This window comes from Strix aluco, chromosome 3, assembly GCF_031877795.1.
Source record: "Strix aluco isolate bStrAlu1 chromosome 3, bStrAlu1.hap1, whole genome shotgun sequence".
NCBI lineage: Eukaryota > Metazoa > Chordata > Aves > Strigiformes > Strigidae > Strix > Strix aluco.
In genome coordinates this window covers 105566038-105584963 of record NC_133933.1, presented here as the reverse complement: position 1 = coordinate 105584963, position 18926 = coordinate 105566038, and the positions used below count along the sequence as shown (strand labels likewise).

Here is an 18926-nt window from a genome sequence, read left to right as displayed (position 1 = left end):
ACACTGTCCCGCACGACATCCTTGTCTCTAAATTTGTGAGACATGGATTTGACAGATGCACCACTTGGTGGATAAGGAATTAGCTGGATGGTCGCACTCAAAGAGTTGGCTCAATGTCCAAGTGAAGAGCAGTGACAAGTGTCATTCCTCAGGGGTCAGTGTTGGGACCAGCACTGTTTAACATCTTTGCTGGAGACATGGACAATGGGATTGAGTGCACCCTCAGCAAGTTTGCCGATGACACCAAGCTGTGTGGTGCGGTTGACATGCTGGAGGGAAGGGATGCCATCCAGAGGGACCTCAACAGGCTTGAGAGGTGTCCTGTGCAAACCTCATGAAGTTCAACAAGGCCAAGTTCAAGGTCTTGCACATGGGTCAGGGCAATCCCAAGCACAAATATAGGCTGGGAGATGAGTGGATTGAAAGCAGCCCTGCAGAGAAGGGGTAGTAATGGATGGAAAACTGACTATGAGCCAGCAACGTGCGCTTGCAGCCCAGAAAGCCAACCACATCCTGGGCTGCATCAAGAGAAGTGTGGCCAGCACGTCGAGGGAGGTGATTCTCCCCCTCTACTCCGCTCTCATGAGACCCCACCTGGAGTACTGTGTCCAGTTCTGAGGCCCCCAACATAAGGACATGGACCTGTTGCAGCAGGTCCAGAGGAGGCCATGAAGATGATCAGGGGGCTGGAGCACCCTCCCTATGAGGACAGGCTGAGAGAGCTGGGGTTTTCAGCCTGGAGAAGAGAAGGCTCCAGGGAGACCTTATAGCGGCCTTCCAGTACATAAAGGGGGCCTACAGGAAAGCTGGAGAGGGACTTTTTACAACTGCATGTAATTACAGAACAAGAGGAAATAGCTTTAAACTCAAAGAGGGTAGATTTAGATTTGATATAAGAAATAAATTCTTTACTGTGAGGGTGGTGAGACACTGGAATAGGTTGCCCAGAGAAGTGGTGGATGCTCCATCCCTGGAAGTATTCAGGGTCAGCTTGGATGGGGCTTTGAGCAACCTGGTCTAGTGGAAGGTGTCCCTGCCCACGGCAGGGAGGTTGAAACCAGGTGATCTTTAAGGTCCCTTCCAACCCAAACCATTCTATGATTTCATGATTCTATGATTTTTTTTTCAAAAGAAGAAAATACTTCTTTATTATAGCAAGGGTCAAAGACCATTACTTTATTCAAGCATTTGTTTTGCTTAGTCTCCCCTCACAAAAGAAACTGCCTTTTTCAGATATTCTTAGACCTTTCTCACTCAAGTTTAAACATACTCCGTTTACTAATCAGGAAGATGAATCAAAGACTTACTTGTGTAATAAACTAGATTATTTAGACAAACACATTTTCTTAAAGAACAGGAGGAAAAATGAGTTTATTTTTTAATGGTGTGCATGCCTAAAAACAATACAGTTAATAAGACATATCCCTTGTATTTCATGTCCTACAGATTTTCAGTTTTAAAAAAATAATAGTGCATTTTAAATGTTCTTTAAATCAGCTCTCATAAAAGCAAATCTTCCAAGCAAACAGTATTAAATTGGATTTCTGATTCTTTGCACACTCATGAAAAGTAATTTGAGGAATACTGTATGAAAAGAGATATGAACTACAAAGCTTTTGTTACTCTGTATTTTCAATGAATACTTTATTGATAACTTTGCAGTACCAAAATTCTAAATATGTGATATTAAATTATACCAGATTATTAAGTGACAATACTATTGGCAACCTGGAATCTTCCTGTCACTGATTTTCTACTATTAAAATAAATGGACTAAAAATATCAGAAATATGCATGTATGCCTCCTCAAATATAAGTCCAACATGTATCTATAAGGAAGTGGATATATGGTATGAAAAGTGTCTTACAGTCAGACACAACTCACTTCTCATCAGCAAACAAGTGATGGCACAAAGCAACTTTTTGTAATTGCTTCTAAATCAGTGTGACCAACTAACATATCTGATAACCTCCCAAAAAAACATCTGGTAATGCCTTAGTTTTTTAAGAACAATTTTTCATTCCTTAATTTAATATAAACAGTATCTACATTTCTCAGGGCAAGGAAGAATGTTTGAAACCAAATGATTAATTAAATGGCAAATGCTGGAACTAATTCCACACTTTAAAATTATAGCCTGACTTAAAATATACTAGAAAACCAAAATGACACTTTTTCAACCAGTATAAAGCTGCCAGATCCAAATAATATATATTACATTTGTCCCATTACTATTTTTCCTGTAAGTAAAATCCCATTTTAACACATATTGCATGTTATAAGATTTTAAATTATAATAAAATATTTCTTTTCCGAATTTCTTTAAAAATAAGCTTTCCAACAGTAGGTATTTATAATTTTTGGCCGTTTAGGTTATAGGTGTGGGATCCTGTTTTATATGGCACCTCGCTACTGGGGAACTTTTTCTTTTAGCTTTTTTCAGTAAAAAAATCCTCTGCCAAAAAAAACAGTGGATGGGAAACCATAAAAGAGCTTTAAAATACTAAAAAAAGAAATAAGTGAATGAGTGATCTAAACATAACCATGAATTCTATTCCCATGACCTATGAAAAGAAAAAAGGAGCAAAGAAAAGACAAAGTCAAGACTGCACTCCCTATCAGAGCAACACATTCTTATCTTTTAAATTAAAAACATTTTAAACACAAATTAAGCCATTAAAGTAAAGTATTCAGACATGAATTTAAGATAAGAAGGGGTTGTTACTTTTTTTAAAAACCGACAAACCTGTGCTAAATTTGGTACTCGTACTGGCTCACGGGAAAAGGAAATAATTAAACAAGAAAGGAAGAAATCCACCTTTGCTTTAGACTTTTCCATCTAATGCTTAAAACCCAACACTATTCTCTTTGCTGTAACTGCCAAAGTTTGGTGGCACTTGGAAAAACTTGGTCTAGCTGCTTTCAATGGACGTGATATCATTGCCCCTGCACTGACCTTCTGCACTGTTGCTGTTCTCTTCCCCTTTCTATTATCCTTCCTTTAGGCCCTTCCCTGGCAATCCCGAGAACACTGAAATAAATCAAAGGATTCCCTCAAAGTGCTGTACAGTTTGCTCTGCTAACGCATGAATAAGTATGACTGTACTATGTTTTTCTCAAGAGGAAAGCCTGGGATACAGTCCAGGCCCAGGATGTATTGTCAGTTTAAACCAGACAAACTTTATATACATTTTGACAGATCTGCAACAAACAATGTTAAAAATGGAAGTATTTTCTCGAATGAATTAATTTCATGTTTTATTTTGTAAATAACTTGTGTGGTCCTTACTAAACATGTAAGTATTCAAATGCTTCTGTGCAAACAAGTGTGTAATTTCTTCAAAATTAGCTTAAATCATATAGACGAGTATTGACTTATTTCCTTACTTGCAGGGAATAATTAAGTTTGCACAAACAGGAGCTACACAGTATACTTCAGGACTAAGCCTGAATTAGCAGTGTTAAATCTCAAAAATGACAATGTAGTTTTGCTGCTGACTTCAGAAAGGCTAGGATTTCTGCTGAATTCTACCAAATGTAAAAATTAATTTTGGAAAAATAATGAGCAAATTATTATGATTCATCAAAACTCAGTACGGCTGCTGGTAGAGTCCTAGATCCGCAAGATAACTAATGCGCCTAAATACTACTACATATAAGATAGTCCCAAATTTAGATCTTCCAAATACACTTCCAAATGTGGAAAATGAAATTCATTTAAGGAAAAAGAAAAAAAGGTATGTTACCTTTCTTTTTTACATCAATGACTATTAGTTCTCAGAAGTGTAGAAACGAGGTAGGAACAACATTAAATTATGTTAATGATCCCCAATTCTTTAGTTACAACTGAATGTTTACATAAATAACGAGGAAAATAAAATGCACAAGTAGTTTCTTTGACTCCATTCCACAGTACGTTAACATTGATCATAAAGAATTTTCTCTATATTATTAGCTGCAAAAGTCACTGCCCCTTTGTGAGCAAACTCGAAATCAGAATAGAATCTGCAACATCTCTCCTTAACTAGAATCCTTCAACATGTAAGCGTGCCTGTTTGTATGTGTGTGTGCTTATGTTAGTGTTTGGAAAAGGAGGACCCCACAGTGGATAGATACACAGAAAAGTACCAAGTGCAGCAGACATTTAAAACTGGTTTGGCTTCAGGTAAGACTCAGTTTCCATGACTTTCCACACAACTCCCAGGCCTGGGAAGACTACTCCCTTGGTTTGGTGCTAGGGAGCACTCCTGAGAAGTTTACCCAGTTTGCATAAACCCTGTGCCTCTAGGTTTTCCTGACCTGTTTCTAGGTCTCTGAATTGGTGTTGCTTCTGCGAGAAGTCCCCTCCACCATGACTATTCCCCAGAGATCAGCCCCACTGCTATTCATATGGATACTCAAGTTCAATACTCTACATCCCAACTGCTTCATATTCTCAAATCTTTATGTCTACACTCAGCATCCTATATCCCAGTTGCCCTTTACTCATGGTGTTCATCCATCATCCCCACACCTCTTACCCCCACTCAGCATCCTGTGACCAATTCTCTCAGTGCCCATTTACTGCTGTCCCTTGCACATACACACACATCCAAATTCCTACCCTCATGCTGCAAGGGACAAATCAGGAATCACCTGATAGATTATTTATGTTTGGAGGGCAATGACAACATTTAAGATTTCTCACACCCTATGTAGTAATCATGGCAAATTGTACTTCTAGCATTTGTGCTGATCAGAGCCTGGAGTGCTCCCCTCCTAAGAGTTTAGCTGCCTGCACTCAAGGCCAACTCATTGATAAGAAGACAGCAACTTGAGAAGACTCAATCAGCCTTGGAGATCATCAATAAAAGCTAGAAAACAGATCAGCAGAGGCTCCCCGAGACAGCTCTATTAAGAAGTCTTAACATGGCCTCCCCTCTCTTTTCACTGAACTTCACAGCAACTTTTAAGCTGAGACACTCTCCCTGCCTAAGCAACAGCACAACTGCACAGCAGCAGCCAAGCCCGTGCCTGCCCATGTAGCTTACTGACTGGATCCTGACTATGTCTTCCTGGCTTAATCTGGGACCTGCCACATCACTGCAGACTCACCTGAGTATGTGTACTCTTAGCTGTTCTGGTTACCCTCACCAGACCTGCTCTGCTCTCACAGACTGTTAGACTGCCCTTTGGTCAACAAGGCTACAACCTCGGCTCCCCCTGTTATCATGCTTGGCTTCCAGTTCCCCTTCTCTTCTGGAGCAACCTGCTCCTGCTGATGATGAGTTAGGGATTTAACCCGCTTTCTACACAGTTTACAGCTTTTCTTCAATTTTGACTACTTTTTAATAATTAGTTCAACTTCAGTTGACCTGAATAAAAGCATAAAACCTCAAAACTGTGTAAATGGTGTCTGACAACAGCATGTGATTTACAAATAAACAACATTATTTCAATTCCCTTTTCTTGTATAATTATAGAGGCTATACTACCAGAAAACTCCACTACGGGTAATGGTGTTTAAATGGAAATAGTTCTGCATGGTGACGATTTTACGTACCTGAGGCACCCATTTGGATGAAACAAAACTGGTCACTTCTATTGCAGGCAGGCCTGTTTTGGAAAGCCGGTTGATTAACTCAATTTTGATATCAGTTGGGACTATCACCTATGGACATGGAGACATACTATAGTAAAGTATTTCATGCAGTAAGAAACTTTTGTAAGCAAAATGCTCTCAGTACATAAACAATACTTTTTTTTTAAACAATGAACTATACTCATACATTATTACTATAACTATACTGTTTCCTGACAGGAGGAAGCTACTGCATAAGGAAAGCACTAGGCAGTATACATGATCCTACTCCATTTTTTGTCCACCACAAAAGAATGAGGAAGCACTTCTGTGCAACTGGTTATAGATCTGGCCTCACTAATTGTTAGTAACCAAACACCAATGTAGCAAAGAAGCAACAAAGGAAATAGTAACACATAGTTTAACCAGAGAAAAATGGAGGGAAAAAAGCTCCATGGCTAAGGCAGAGTAATTCCATTCTGTTAATACTGCTAACATCTTTGATATCAGTTAACAACAATGTATGTAAGCTTATCCCCCTGTTTGTGGAAACAGATGACTGTTTTGATACATGTACCCTATTTTACATAGCCTTTTTCGATCTTCCATGCTTCCCTACCACCCTTCAGGTAAATAATACTATCAGAAGAGTAATTTCTTTTTTTTTCCATGCCTGTTCAGCAAGAAGTATGACAAAACCTATTGTACTATTCCTACTATAGTAGCACTGGTAGCACAAACTCTTATTATGAAGATAGCCAGTGCTTCATGGTGTTTACCAATTATGTCGTGACAGAATGTTATTGACCGACAAGACAAATTCCAGAAAAAGAAATAGCACTTGAGTAACAGAAAGGCTAGTTAACAAAGTATAGAAAGAAATCATATGATTTAACATCTGGCTAAATAGTAATATAATTTTATTCTAACATAGAAAACAGTTATTAATATGAAAAGAAATAAATATATTTATAGTACAAAATGGAAGAAACACAATTAGCAGGATGTATGTGTTTCACACAATGAAAATAACACTGATATTCATGTCAAAATACAAAAAATAAAAAAAAATAAGAAAAATTACCTTTTCATTTTGCAGTCCGTCCCTTGGCCCAACTTCTACAATCTTTATGTACTCAGGCAGTCCAGATGCTTGAGATTCCTGAAATAAAAATCAATACTGAAACACAAAGCAATGAAGGTCACCAAGATCAAAAGTACAGCTTGTACTTGTCCTCTCATGATTCTGGGTATAAAGTCATATTGTCAACATTAAGTTTGCTCACTGTCTCTAAAAATCGGTGAGAACACGTTCCACACCTTGAATTAGGGAATAAAAGTTAAAAGCAGAAGTTTTCTGTGTGCATGCTCCACTGCTCCTCCGAGGCCACAAATGTGTATCATAAAAATGTATATAAAACTATAAATGAACATTGTGTTTACAGAGTGAGAAATATTCCCATTTCAAAAAGCTTCCCAACGAACGATCCAGTTCTCCAGACTTCTAACTGAATGTTCTCAATTTAACTGAACAGTTACTTCTCTGTAAACATTTTCAAGACTAGGCTATAAATCTGAAAAGTACAGGGCAGTCAAGAAATGTTGAAGAGATCATTAATGAAAGATGAAAGTAATATCTCTGCCTGAAGATGAAGGTTTTAAAGAAGGATTTAAAGGAGAACAAGGAAGGCCTCTGGTAGACAAGAAGAAGAATTTCCAGGTGTAAGAGCAGCTCTGGAAAGGCAGGAGGCTGACAGTGACAGGAGGGAAGGAGGGCAGCAGTAAGGTCAAAGGGCTAAGGAGAGCACGGGGAGTTGGAGAGGGAGGAAGGAGAAACAAGAGCAGAGAATCAGGTGAAGGGAAATGAAACTTCCTTTTTTATTATTTAGCTGTTCTGTTATTGAATCAAGTTGACAGGTGTGGCAGTAATGGAACCTGGGCCTTTAAGTCCTGAAACACTTCAGAGCAGTTGCTCAGACTGACCCCCAAAAGCTGTGTGACTTTAAATACACATCAAATGGCCAACTTGGGGCCTGCTGCCCACACCTGGGGGAGCAGACAGGAGGGATGGAGGCAGCCTTGCCAGGAGCTCTGGAGATGCCCTGTCTTCTGTATTGCACTGAATACAGAATCCAACCCAGTGTCCCCATTCCAGTATTGCAAGCCCATGCTGGGATTAGCACGAGCTACCTGCGAGATGGCCGCTCTCACTGCACCCATCACCTCCCCTGAGAGTTAAACGTCACAGGAAGGATGACACTGTAAGACCAGGCGGGAGCCACAGCTCACCATGAGACCAGAAGTCACTTCTGCAGTGTGCAAATATGGACACTAATCTCACATCATCCACAACCAGACGAAAAACCCATTTTTTGTCCCTCTCTGGCTAGTATCAGGGTTGTTTCAACCGAACGGCTGCTAATTTCTCCTCACGGTAACGAAAAATGAGCATTTCTACAGCACCTTTGGTCTCTCCCTGCATTCTCAGTGCCCATGAATAGAAGTAAGTTTTCTGCAGCACTAGCCAAAATACAAAAAACATATTTCAGAGCCTTTACTGTGCATTTATCTGAGCCCAGTAAAAAGAATGCAAAACAGCTGTATAGTATCTATTTGATCACGTGGAACATCTGGTAAGTTAAAACTCTGTCAGGCTGTGCTAAGCCCACACTCGCTGACAGTATAAACCTACTTAAATGTGAAGGTAAAACCTTCACATCTGCTGCATATTGTTTCTCTTTTTTATTTTCACAAATATGGCACCGCTTCAACACTACGGGCATAAATCTGGGTTATTTCATGATTATCAGATCCTTCTTGTTACATGACAAATGCCACAGCTGCACTATGAGTAAAGCTGTGATTGGGAAAAAAAAAAAAAAAAAAAAAAAAAGGAGCTAAAATAAATTAACTAAAGCTTAATTTAGAGCATGAAAAATGCCCATAAAACTTCTGTGGCAAAAATGTTCAATTTCTAGGCTAAATCCTGTAAATCCTATTCAGTTCGTACTGTGGTTAGAACTTAGCTGATTTCAAAGAGCTGTACCTATCTTTACAGAGCAGTTCACACAGCTACAGCATATGCAGTAGGCTGTTCACACAGCTGTTCAGGGAATGTCTGAAGCCCTTGGATTTCGTAGGGGACAGAAGTTTGGAAGGGCACTGCAGAAAGGCATTCAAGTATTGATTTTTATTCTCTATCTGTGATATTACAGGCATGCAATCTCTGAGCTGTAGTCCAGGTCTCTCAGCCCCTGATTTTCTCTATAGACTTCCTGTCCACTAGTCAGTTCCAGCTTGAATTCACTGTTCTTGAACACAACACTGAGAACCATATACAGGATGACTCTCACAAGGGCCACACAGTGGAAACTCAAGGCAGTACTACAGACAAATCCTTACACTCTGAGCTGATGAACTAACAGCTTAGAGTAAACATCTTGTCTCTGAGTCCAGAAGAGTCTTGCTTTGCACTGAATTTTATATAGTTTCATCTATTGTACATTGATTGCTCCTGTCTTCAAGGTCACTCAATTCCTCCAGTGTGGTACTGATAACGTCCCATCTTTCTGTCATCAGCAGATCTCACCACCTTGATATTTTCTGGTGAAAACATTCAGACTAACATGATTACCTTATTTTAACACAAACATATATTATCTCAAAAAATTTGAGTTAGTGCTATAGAAGAAACACGTTTTTAAAAAAGACCTGAGGAACTCCACCAGCAATGTCTCTTTGGTCTAATAAATCTGCTTTCAACATCTCTTATTTCCTCCTCAGCCAGTTTCTTATTCATCTCACAAATTCTGTTCTGATCATCCTTCTCCCCAACATAACTAATAATTTCTCTCTTGCTGCATTGCTGAAGCTCAGATAACATGCAAGTAAAGGAAAGGCAGAATACTTAGGTTCAGGCCCCTGTATACTATATGCATTTTACAGTGCATAATCACTGGATAAAACTCAGAAACAAATTAGAGACTGTAAGAGTACATGTACCATCTTCTGCTGACTCTAGCATTTTTCCATTCTGTGGCCCAAGCTGAATCAGAGGAGTAAAAGGAGTACCTCTTCACCTTAATCTCACCTGTCCTATGAATGAATACTCAATAACTAGCTTTTAGGATATTCTTCCAAGACGATGGAGATATGTACTTGACAATGTTGTCAGAAGAAAAAAGAGACTCCCTGCTTTCTTGGGAAGTCTTCTGATCACAGGGTCACACTTGCAGAATATTTGGACATCACTTGAAACACAGATGAAGAAGTCACGTGAGCCACCAGTCGCATTCTGTGCCAGGCTCAATGCTATCTGCATTCACTAGTCGAGCTTCAAATCCACAGAACAAACTGAAGTCTTTAAGAACTTACACAGAGTTCAAACACTTCTCTGTTTACTATCTGGATGGCAGTAGACCTTAACCAGGACTTGGGCTTCACGAGCTGAGGGATGGAGTTCCCTGAACTCTAACTGGAGGATTCCAAATGTGCACCATCCTCTTGAGTAAAAGGAAGGATTTTCAGAACCAACAGTGAGAAAAACTTAAAAGAATTTCAACACCTTCAAGTATGGCATTAAATGGTCTACAGACAATAAATAGAAAATATAAATAGAAATAAATCAAAAAATGAAAAATAGTTTTTATATTTTAAGAGAATCAAAAACAGGTGAACCTTACAGAAATACACAAGTACTTACATTTAACGCAAAGTATGTCAGGTAAATAATTTTGTTTCAGAAAAAAATATTTACTAAGTTGTATTATATTAAGTATTTTTATGTAATGAAGTATAAAAAGTAGTTATGGTAGATACTTAGAGGTAACTGCTTATTGAATTATATAGTGGCTCTGTTAAAAAGTAATGACTACCAAAGTACAATGTTTGAAATATCAAGAAGGAAATAGTTGACATAAAAGACTAAGAGCCTGGAAAATTTGTTTTTTCCATGTATCAAGCCTTGCCAAGAGAGAACAAAAAGCATATAAAACCACAAAAAATTGCCTCCCTCAAAACAGAATGCAGCCAAAGAGTCTTTTTAAAAAAATTAGAAGGAAAACCATACCATTCAGCTTGAGACACTGAATGCCAAATTTCTGTATGGAAACATTTTCCCTGAGCTATAAATAGCTGAAAATTCAAGTTTACTATAGAAAAACCTAGTAACCTTTAATTAGAGTAGTATAATCTTCTTAACATAACCATAAATGTAATCAAATTAAATAAACACACTTTTTTAAGCTCTGTTACTGCTTCAGTACTTCTAGTAAAGGTGCTAAGGTTCCTTCAGCCTTCTGATTTTTATTCCATGCAGCTCATTCATATGGGCATTAATAGCACTGGCAAATATTACCCAGAGCTGCTCAAAAGTAACTGAAAGGACCCAAAAGTAAGGGAGAAGAATCTGGAGGTTCAGGTCTTTTCAATCGTTCTAACCAAGCAAAGATGAGGCTCTGCTTTCCTTTTCCACAAGGTGGTGTTCTGGCACAGAGGAGAACTGAACAAAGGTAGGTCCATGTTGTACAAGGAAGAATTATTCAGGAGAGCAGTTTTTATATGCAGTGACATGGACAAATGCCCAAAAACTGGGAGAAGGCTCTGAGATAAATAATACAATTGCTGGAAGTAGAACAAAGAAAACAGTGGTCAATCTTCTGAACACATATATGTGTTTAAACTTTACAAGACATAGAGGAAATAAACAGGAAGAAATTAAAATCTTAGTACATAATCAAGTAATGATTGAAGTGATATTGCAGAGACTTGTTCATATAGTTCACACTACTGGAAGGTAGACATAAAACATATTCATTGCCAAGTTAACTAGGGGGAAAATGGAAAAGATTCACCTGTGAGATATAAATAATATATACAGATATTCAGAAAACAGTGGGACACACCTGGTAAATGTCCCTCAGTAAAGACAAACTGAGTCTTCGTCCTAGAACTTCTGACGTATGCTGCTGACATGACCACTGGGAGAACAGTAGCCAGGAACAGGCCACGACTAGCAAAAATACTCATCGGTCCTTGAGAACCTTTCATTAAGTAAATCTTTCTTATGGTATCACTGCATATTCATGACCTGAATTATAACACAGAAATACCACAAACAAAGGAGCTGCAAGTGCTTTAGACAACAGAACTGGAATTCAAAATTTCATTGACATACTGGAGAAATAAATATGACACATTTCACCAAACTTAGGACTATCCTTATTGTATCTGATGCTGACTGATTAATTAAAAGAATTTTTGCATGTTGTCCTTTACAAATGCTATCATGCTTATTTCTCCATTTCAATAATTTTGACCCTCCAAAAAAAGATTTTTGTAAAGTAGAAGATAAAGAGTACCTGACTAAACAGTTCTACAGGAAAAGACTGGGATATTAAAATGAATAACAAACTGAATATAAGTCAGTAACATCATGCTCTCAAGAAAAAAAAAAAAAAAAAAAGAAAATGAAGTAGCAAATCTAATCCTAGGCTGTAAACAGGGATGTCATAGATAAAACAGTGGATACTGTGTCTAAGTTTGGACTTCCTACTTCAAAAAAGAATTCACTCAACTGGAGATCTTCCATAGGAGGGCAAAATATAAAATGCAAGTAAATCATTACAGAACGAAATTAGTTAAATGCAGAGTTAACTTATCTGGAATAAACCAAGTAATTGTTGAGGTCAGAAAGGACCTCTGGAGATCATCTAGTTCAACCACCTCTGCTCAGAGCAGGGTCAACTAAAGCAGGTTGCCCAGAACCATGTTCAGTTCGTTCCTGAGTAGCTCCAATGATGGAGACTCCTGGGCAACCTGCTCCAGTGTTGACCACTCTCACAGTAAAAAAGACTCTTCTCATCTTTACATGGAATTTATTGTACTTCAGTTTGTGCTGACTGCCTCTTGTCCTGCCAGTGACTTTGTCTTCTTTATTCACCCCACTAGGTATTTGTACACATTGGTAAGATCCCCCTGAACCTTCTCTTCTCCAGGCTAAACACTCTCAGCCTCTCCTCATATGACTGATGCTCCAATCCATGAATCATCTTCATGGCCCTTTGCTGGATCTGATACAGTATGTCTACATCTCTCTTACACTGGGGATTAAACCTACAGGTATTACTTTAGTCCACCTCTTCAAATTTAATTTGAATGTGCTTACAACTTTTATTAGAGGGCTTGTGTAAGCTCATGAAAGAGTAGTGATTTACATATATCAGGAGATTATCTGAACTGACTGAGAATTCACTGTAGGGATTTCTATTGTAAAGTAATAGCTCTAACATTTCTACTCTTATGTCCATTAATTACTAAATTCTAATATAGTCTGCTAGTACACTTATTAAATTGTTGCAGGGCTGTTTACAATAAAATACAAGTCATTCATATGAAAACAGAAGAAATATGACTTTAAACAAAGGAGAATTCAACAAAACTCTCAATGTTTATGCTGCTGGAGTAGCCAGTTGTTTATCTAATCCTGTTTACAAAGAGGACTTTGATGGTAAAGACAACTGCAAATAATATTAACTAACAGATAATAAGGAAAAACTATGACTTTTTCTTTAGAAATTATAAATTAGTATTTCATAAAAAATAATTCTATCAAGTGAGCAGAATTCTGATGAACTGACAGTTCAAAAGGTAACAAATGACATTAATAGGGAATGCTCCAGAGATTATAAAAAAATGTTGCTGTGTTAAGAATAGTATTCTTACACAGAAATAGAAAATTCAAGTCACACTCTTAACTACACTACTCATGGACATACAGTTATAAATTTAAAAAAAACAAAATACCATCTGTATATTACTATTCCTTTTGGAAATCCTTTAGAATAGGTCTTCCAAAGCTACAAAAGATGAGGTTTAAGGGTGGTAATCTGCTCAAGGTTAAAATACCTCAGCTCATTCCTGCTGTCTAAACATAGGTACTTGGAGTCGTTCTGGATCACGTATGAGTTCTGGTCTCCAAGTGCTGCTGCTCAGGAAGGGCATGGGTCCCACTTCGCCCATTTACCGTAGGTCTCATTTCAAATCTATCAAGGTCTCTATACACTGCAGGGCATCTTAAATGGCACTAGACACATCCAATAGGCAACTGAATTGAGCTTCTAAATGGTTCACCCCATGCAGGTGTCTAAAGGCATGCTAGATGTCTAAATTCACACTGCAGCTGAAGGAGCTTTATTTAACATGACTGATGGAGATAAAGAACAATTCAGGCCATCCTAAGGTTCACACCTAGTGGCCAATTATCTCAATCACCAGGTTTGTATAACTGCTTGGGGACTGGATGCCACTGCAGAAGAAAATAGGTCTCGTGCATTTTACAATGTACAGGAGGATATGACTACCCCATAAGGATGTCTCCATATATCCTACGTGTTTCAAATGGCACTAGGCATCTATGTTTAGGCAACTTGAGTCCTGTCCTAGGTCTGCACTGGCTATCACAGGATTTTCATCTGCTGTAGACACCTACTTGTGTCTTAATTCAGATGTCTTAATCCCAAACAGACATCTGCCTCAAATGAACTATATGTCATCTAATGAGTTATCAAGAGAAACTGGTGCAACTTCTTTTGAGTTCCTCCAAGAGCTCAGTAGGCGATGTATTCTTTTTGTCATTCTAAATTAAGTTTTCACCCTTCCTTGCTGACATGAATCCCAATCCATCCTGCTGTCACATTTCATCTTTGCCTCTAAGCTCTTCCTCACTGAAAAACTGGACTACAGATAAATACATAGGAGAGAGGAAGTAACATTACCCCTTGCAGCAGATCAATTCAATCAAAATATACCCTCAGCAACTGATAGCTTACACATCCACAATTTTCCAGGTATATGAAAGGCAACATGTAGCACATAGAGATTTAAGCGGCATGAATCCAAAGAAGAGGATTCTAATTCCTTTTTCAGAGCATCTCTTTGGAGCAACTGGCATGATTTCTATTCTTCTGCCCAAGTTACGTATTAGAAGCAATTCAGATGAACTGAATTCTTGCCTCCTTGTTTTCCTGTAACTCCTCTGTAAACAAAGCATCCACATTGATCCAGACCTTGACCCATAGACTGACTTTCCAGTTTGACCTTGGACCTCTCTCATCATTATGGACCTGCCTGATGGCCACTGGGCTGCATGACCAACCCTGACTACCATCACTGGACTGAATCCTGACCGTGACTCACTGACCTGCACTCTCAGTTCTAGCCCTGGTCTCCCCCTATCACCACAAACTTGCCCAATGACCTGGACTCTTGATTGAACCCGATTACCACCTCTAGGCCTACCCTGCTCACCTCACTTTGCTACTGTGGGACTTGGCCCTGGCTGGTGACCTGTCAGCCCCGTTACCACCCTCAGCTCCACTCCCTTAGGGAGCTGTTGGCCCTCACTGATCCCTGACAATCAAACTGAGAGAAATTTCTCATTTTAGAGTTCACTGCAATATCTGATCCTTGCTCCCTGACATCCAGTTGAGCATTTCTTTACCACAAGACATACATGCTGGGAGTAGAATGTAGCCTATTTCTCCCTCTCTTTGTCCCTTTCTATCAGGTGTACCTAAAAAGAAAGCGCAGTAGTTGTTTATGGCTAGCGCTGTAAGTAGAAGCTTTGTTGATGGAGGTCAGTAATATCACAGCAGTCATAAACTACGTCTGAAAGCTACTGCTTTGTACACTGACCCTCTCTGATCCTGCTGCACCATCTCCTTACCCAGTGAAGGCTACAGCTATCAGATGCTGTGAGAGTAATCCCAAAGGATAATGTCTTGTTCAAGCAACAAACAAGGGTCTGACATGAAAAAATATACTAAAATCCAACTAACAGTAAGAGAGCTCTGTCTAATACACAAATACAACTCCGCTCATAAGAGAGAAAACTGAGGGATGACATGCAGTTGTGCTAAATCACTGCACAGAGAATCACCAGAGGAGTATTAAGTGTGCAAACCAATTCCACAGCACAGTATCTCCCAGGTCTTAGAGAACTGTAACAAGATGTAGCAAATCAAATAAGTAACTCCTTTCTATATGAAATGACATTTCTTTCAGGCCAAACACAAAATAGCACATTTTCCAAAAGAGTTAATAAATCAATATAATCTCTGTCTGCAGGAGTCTAACAGAGGAAATAAGAGAAGGAATTCCTCACTTCTCAGGCTATTTTCCTTTATACTAGATCAGAAGAGGTCAGCTCTCACATACTTTGTGTGAAACACCTGCTGAATATTGTTTTCTATGATTTGGAGTTTACAGTGGATGTGCTTAGCCACTCAGAGACGCAAACAAAACCTACAGCTCCCTCCAACCTATAATTTGGCTTGTATAACAAGTTCAAGTGAACTCGGCTTGAACTATGAATTTACATACACTGAAACCCTGGCTCTTTCCATTTTGTTTAATTGAAAGGGTAGTCATATATTTGAATACTGCTAGGAGGTGTCTACTTTTCCTTTTATTTTAAAAGCATAAGAATAAACTCTAATAATTTATTCATACACTTTTAAATATATGACAGGATGAAAGTTGTTTTCTGTTGTACTTTTCATATCACATCAAAGATTAAACCGACGTTCACTCTTCAACTACTCCCCATTTTCCCCTTTCATGAGGAAGTGCTGACTTCAGGAGTAATAAACAGGCTTGAAGATTCCTCATTGTTATTTTATCATGTCATGGGTGTGGAATGCATTCTGAACTACTCTTAGTCAAACAAATTACATGGGTTACCATACCGATCTTGCAATGATATTATCCTGTACTTCTTTAAAACCTTCTCAGTTTCTTCATAAACTAGATTTTCTTCTTGATCTCTCCATTATTTGAAGAGAACACAGAATGTAACAGTATTTCTTCCAAGACTGAAGAGCTACACTGAACTACTACACTGGGCATGTGTTTTTCCCAGTAGCAGTATATAAAACCATGAATAGTTAGCCTATATTCTTTACCTTCAGTTCTGATTAAGTCCTTGCTGTGTAACTTTTAATATGTTGCTTTCAACCCCCAAAACTGTGCAAAGCATAGATACAGTGAAATGATAGAACACAACTTAACCAGTGGTTTTATCTCAAGTACACAGTAATGGCTGTTGGATAGAAAACGAATAAAAGCTGTATTTCCCACCTTACATAATGATAAAGAGCAAAATCTATTAAGATCACCTATTCAAAATATAAATATTCATGAATAAACATACATAATATCATTATTACCTAAAATACAATTCATAGTATTATTTCAAATATTAGAAATAAATATATAGAGGAAATACAGGCATATAAATATCAACATTCTAGACATTAATTTACATATTTTATTGGGCTTTAACCTTATTTTGATACCCCAATTTAAACAAAGCCAGTGGAAATATACTGGAAAATATGTATAAAAATGATCATGGTATGAAGATAGTTACAGACCCCTGGAAGTGTTTCCCTTTAATAAGCAAAGGTAAGAAATGTGAACATTTGAATTACATAAAGTTACTCATTTGAAATTGTGATCATCAAAATCATAACAGTCCATGCTACATGCTAACTATACTGCCAAGGACAACAACTCATTACATGTCAGTAGACAATTACATGTCAGTCACACAAACATTTCTGTGGACATGGCTTAAAATTGGCTGAATGTGAGCTCCTGTGGATCAGAAAATTCCACAGGCAGATGCAGGCTACTGAAACTGCTGTTCTGACAGCCCTGCAAAAAGGAGATCTCGGGAACTGAGGATTGCATGTCTAATAGAAGAAGTAGCTAGTTCTAAGAGCAACGGCATGTCCAGTTCTCTCCCATGATGTTGGATGCTCTGAAAAAAAGTAGAAGCATTAAGGACAAATACTCAGAAGAATAAAAACAAGCCCAAAGACTGATCACAATATTTGAAAACAAAGAAATTGCTTTTTTAATATTCATGTCTGTATTTTACATAAAATCATTCACAACCTGACAGAACAAAAAAATAGATCAAATCTGTCAAATAACAGTCTCCTGGATGAGTCTGAACTTTCTGAACTGTCACAGACAACTTGACTTCCCACCTTCTAAAAAATGTTTGTTGTTATTTTCAACAAATGTAGCGCACATGGAATCACAGAGGTTTGAATAAAAGTGTCAATTACAGCTAAAAGTTCATGCAACCTAAAAGCAGACAGATGTGCTGTAGTCACAGATAATCTGGGGTAACTTGCAAAATAATGATGAAGAGATTGTATTACTACAGTCAGGTAGTAGCAGAAGCATGGACAACCATAGTTAGACTTGTGTTACAATGGAATCATTAATAATAAATGGCACTAGAGGCCTCTGTTGTTAGTAAGAGGCCAACACAGGCAGTCACTTCAGCAAAAATTAAGAATGTATTTTCAGGACATGGTGTACACATTACCTTTTTCTATTTCCCTAAATGCTTCCCTTGGCTAACAAGCAGCATTTCTCCATTAACCAAGCTGATTTGCAGCCAACTCACTTTCATCCATATCCCTATCTTGGTCAAAGCCTGGAAAAGCAATTATACTCTGCCATCTGGGCTGGATGAAAAGGATACAGAGAACTGAGATCAACAGCATACTGATGACACTGGAGCCAAAACCTCCCACACTTTCCTTTACTATTATTTATGGTAATAGTATTATGGTGTGTATGGCGTTTTACAGGCAAGACTGAAGACTGAATTCTAGAAGGCAGAAAGAGTGGTGCTTTTCCACACACACTGAAAAAGCAGAAGCATGATCATCCTTACAAGACCAACATGTGAAAGTAATTTGCCCTTAATAATGCTTTGGGATATCAGTGGGGGAAAAAACGAACACATTGACAAGCCAGCCCATCCACCCAAGCAGGTAAGTCTCTTTACCTCATTGTCAATAAAAGTGAGTTATGCATAGACTTTAAGAACTCAAGTAAAAAGTTGGAAGTAAATCAACTGATCTCAATTATTACTGTCATCAAAATCATCTTCTGTATCCAAAGGCAGTGCCTAAAAGATCAAGGAAATCTTTAATTCAAGTACAGCTGGTCCACCACTGTATTTTCCATAGCTCTCTTCCCAAAAGATACTGATAAAAATGACAGTAGTTTAATGGTTATTTATTTAGCCACTGTTGGCAACTCATCCTTCAGAAGAATTTAAAATTTATAAAACTCTTTAGAAAAATAGTATCTGCAAAATGTTACCATAATAATTGCCCAATAGTAGGAAGGAAATTATGGTATCTTGAACTACACCATTCTTGATGTTATAAAAATGTTCTATTTTCACAATTGAATCAGTGAAATGTGAGCATATTTAAAGAATATAATTGTACAGCCATTTAACTGACAATAATCAAAGCTATTGAAAATTTTCCTTAT

The 18926-nt window shown here is 38.1% G+C and overlaps 1 protein-coding gene across 4 annotated transcripts in view; it reads right to left on the bottom strand.

Annotated features, from left to right (window-relative positions):
- Window positions 1–18926, bottom strand: part of HMGCLL1 (3-hydroxy-3-methylglutaryl-CoA lyase like 1) — a 98457-nt gene that overhangs the window by 68763 nt on the left and 10768 nt on the right. For all 4 annotated transcript variants that reach the window (XM_074819877.1, XM_074819878.1, XM_074819874.1 and 1 more), the window contains exons 2-3: window positions 6646–6723; window positions 5544–5651 (exon numbers count right to left, since the gene is read on the bottom strand). In XM_074819877.1, coding sequence (XP_074675978.1) covers window positions 5544–5651; window positions 6646–6723 — 186 coding nt within the window. The remainder of the gene's footprint in view (window positions 1–5543; window positions 5652–6645; window positions 6724–18926) is intronic.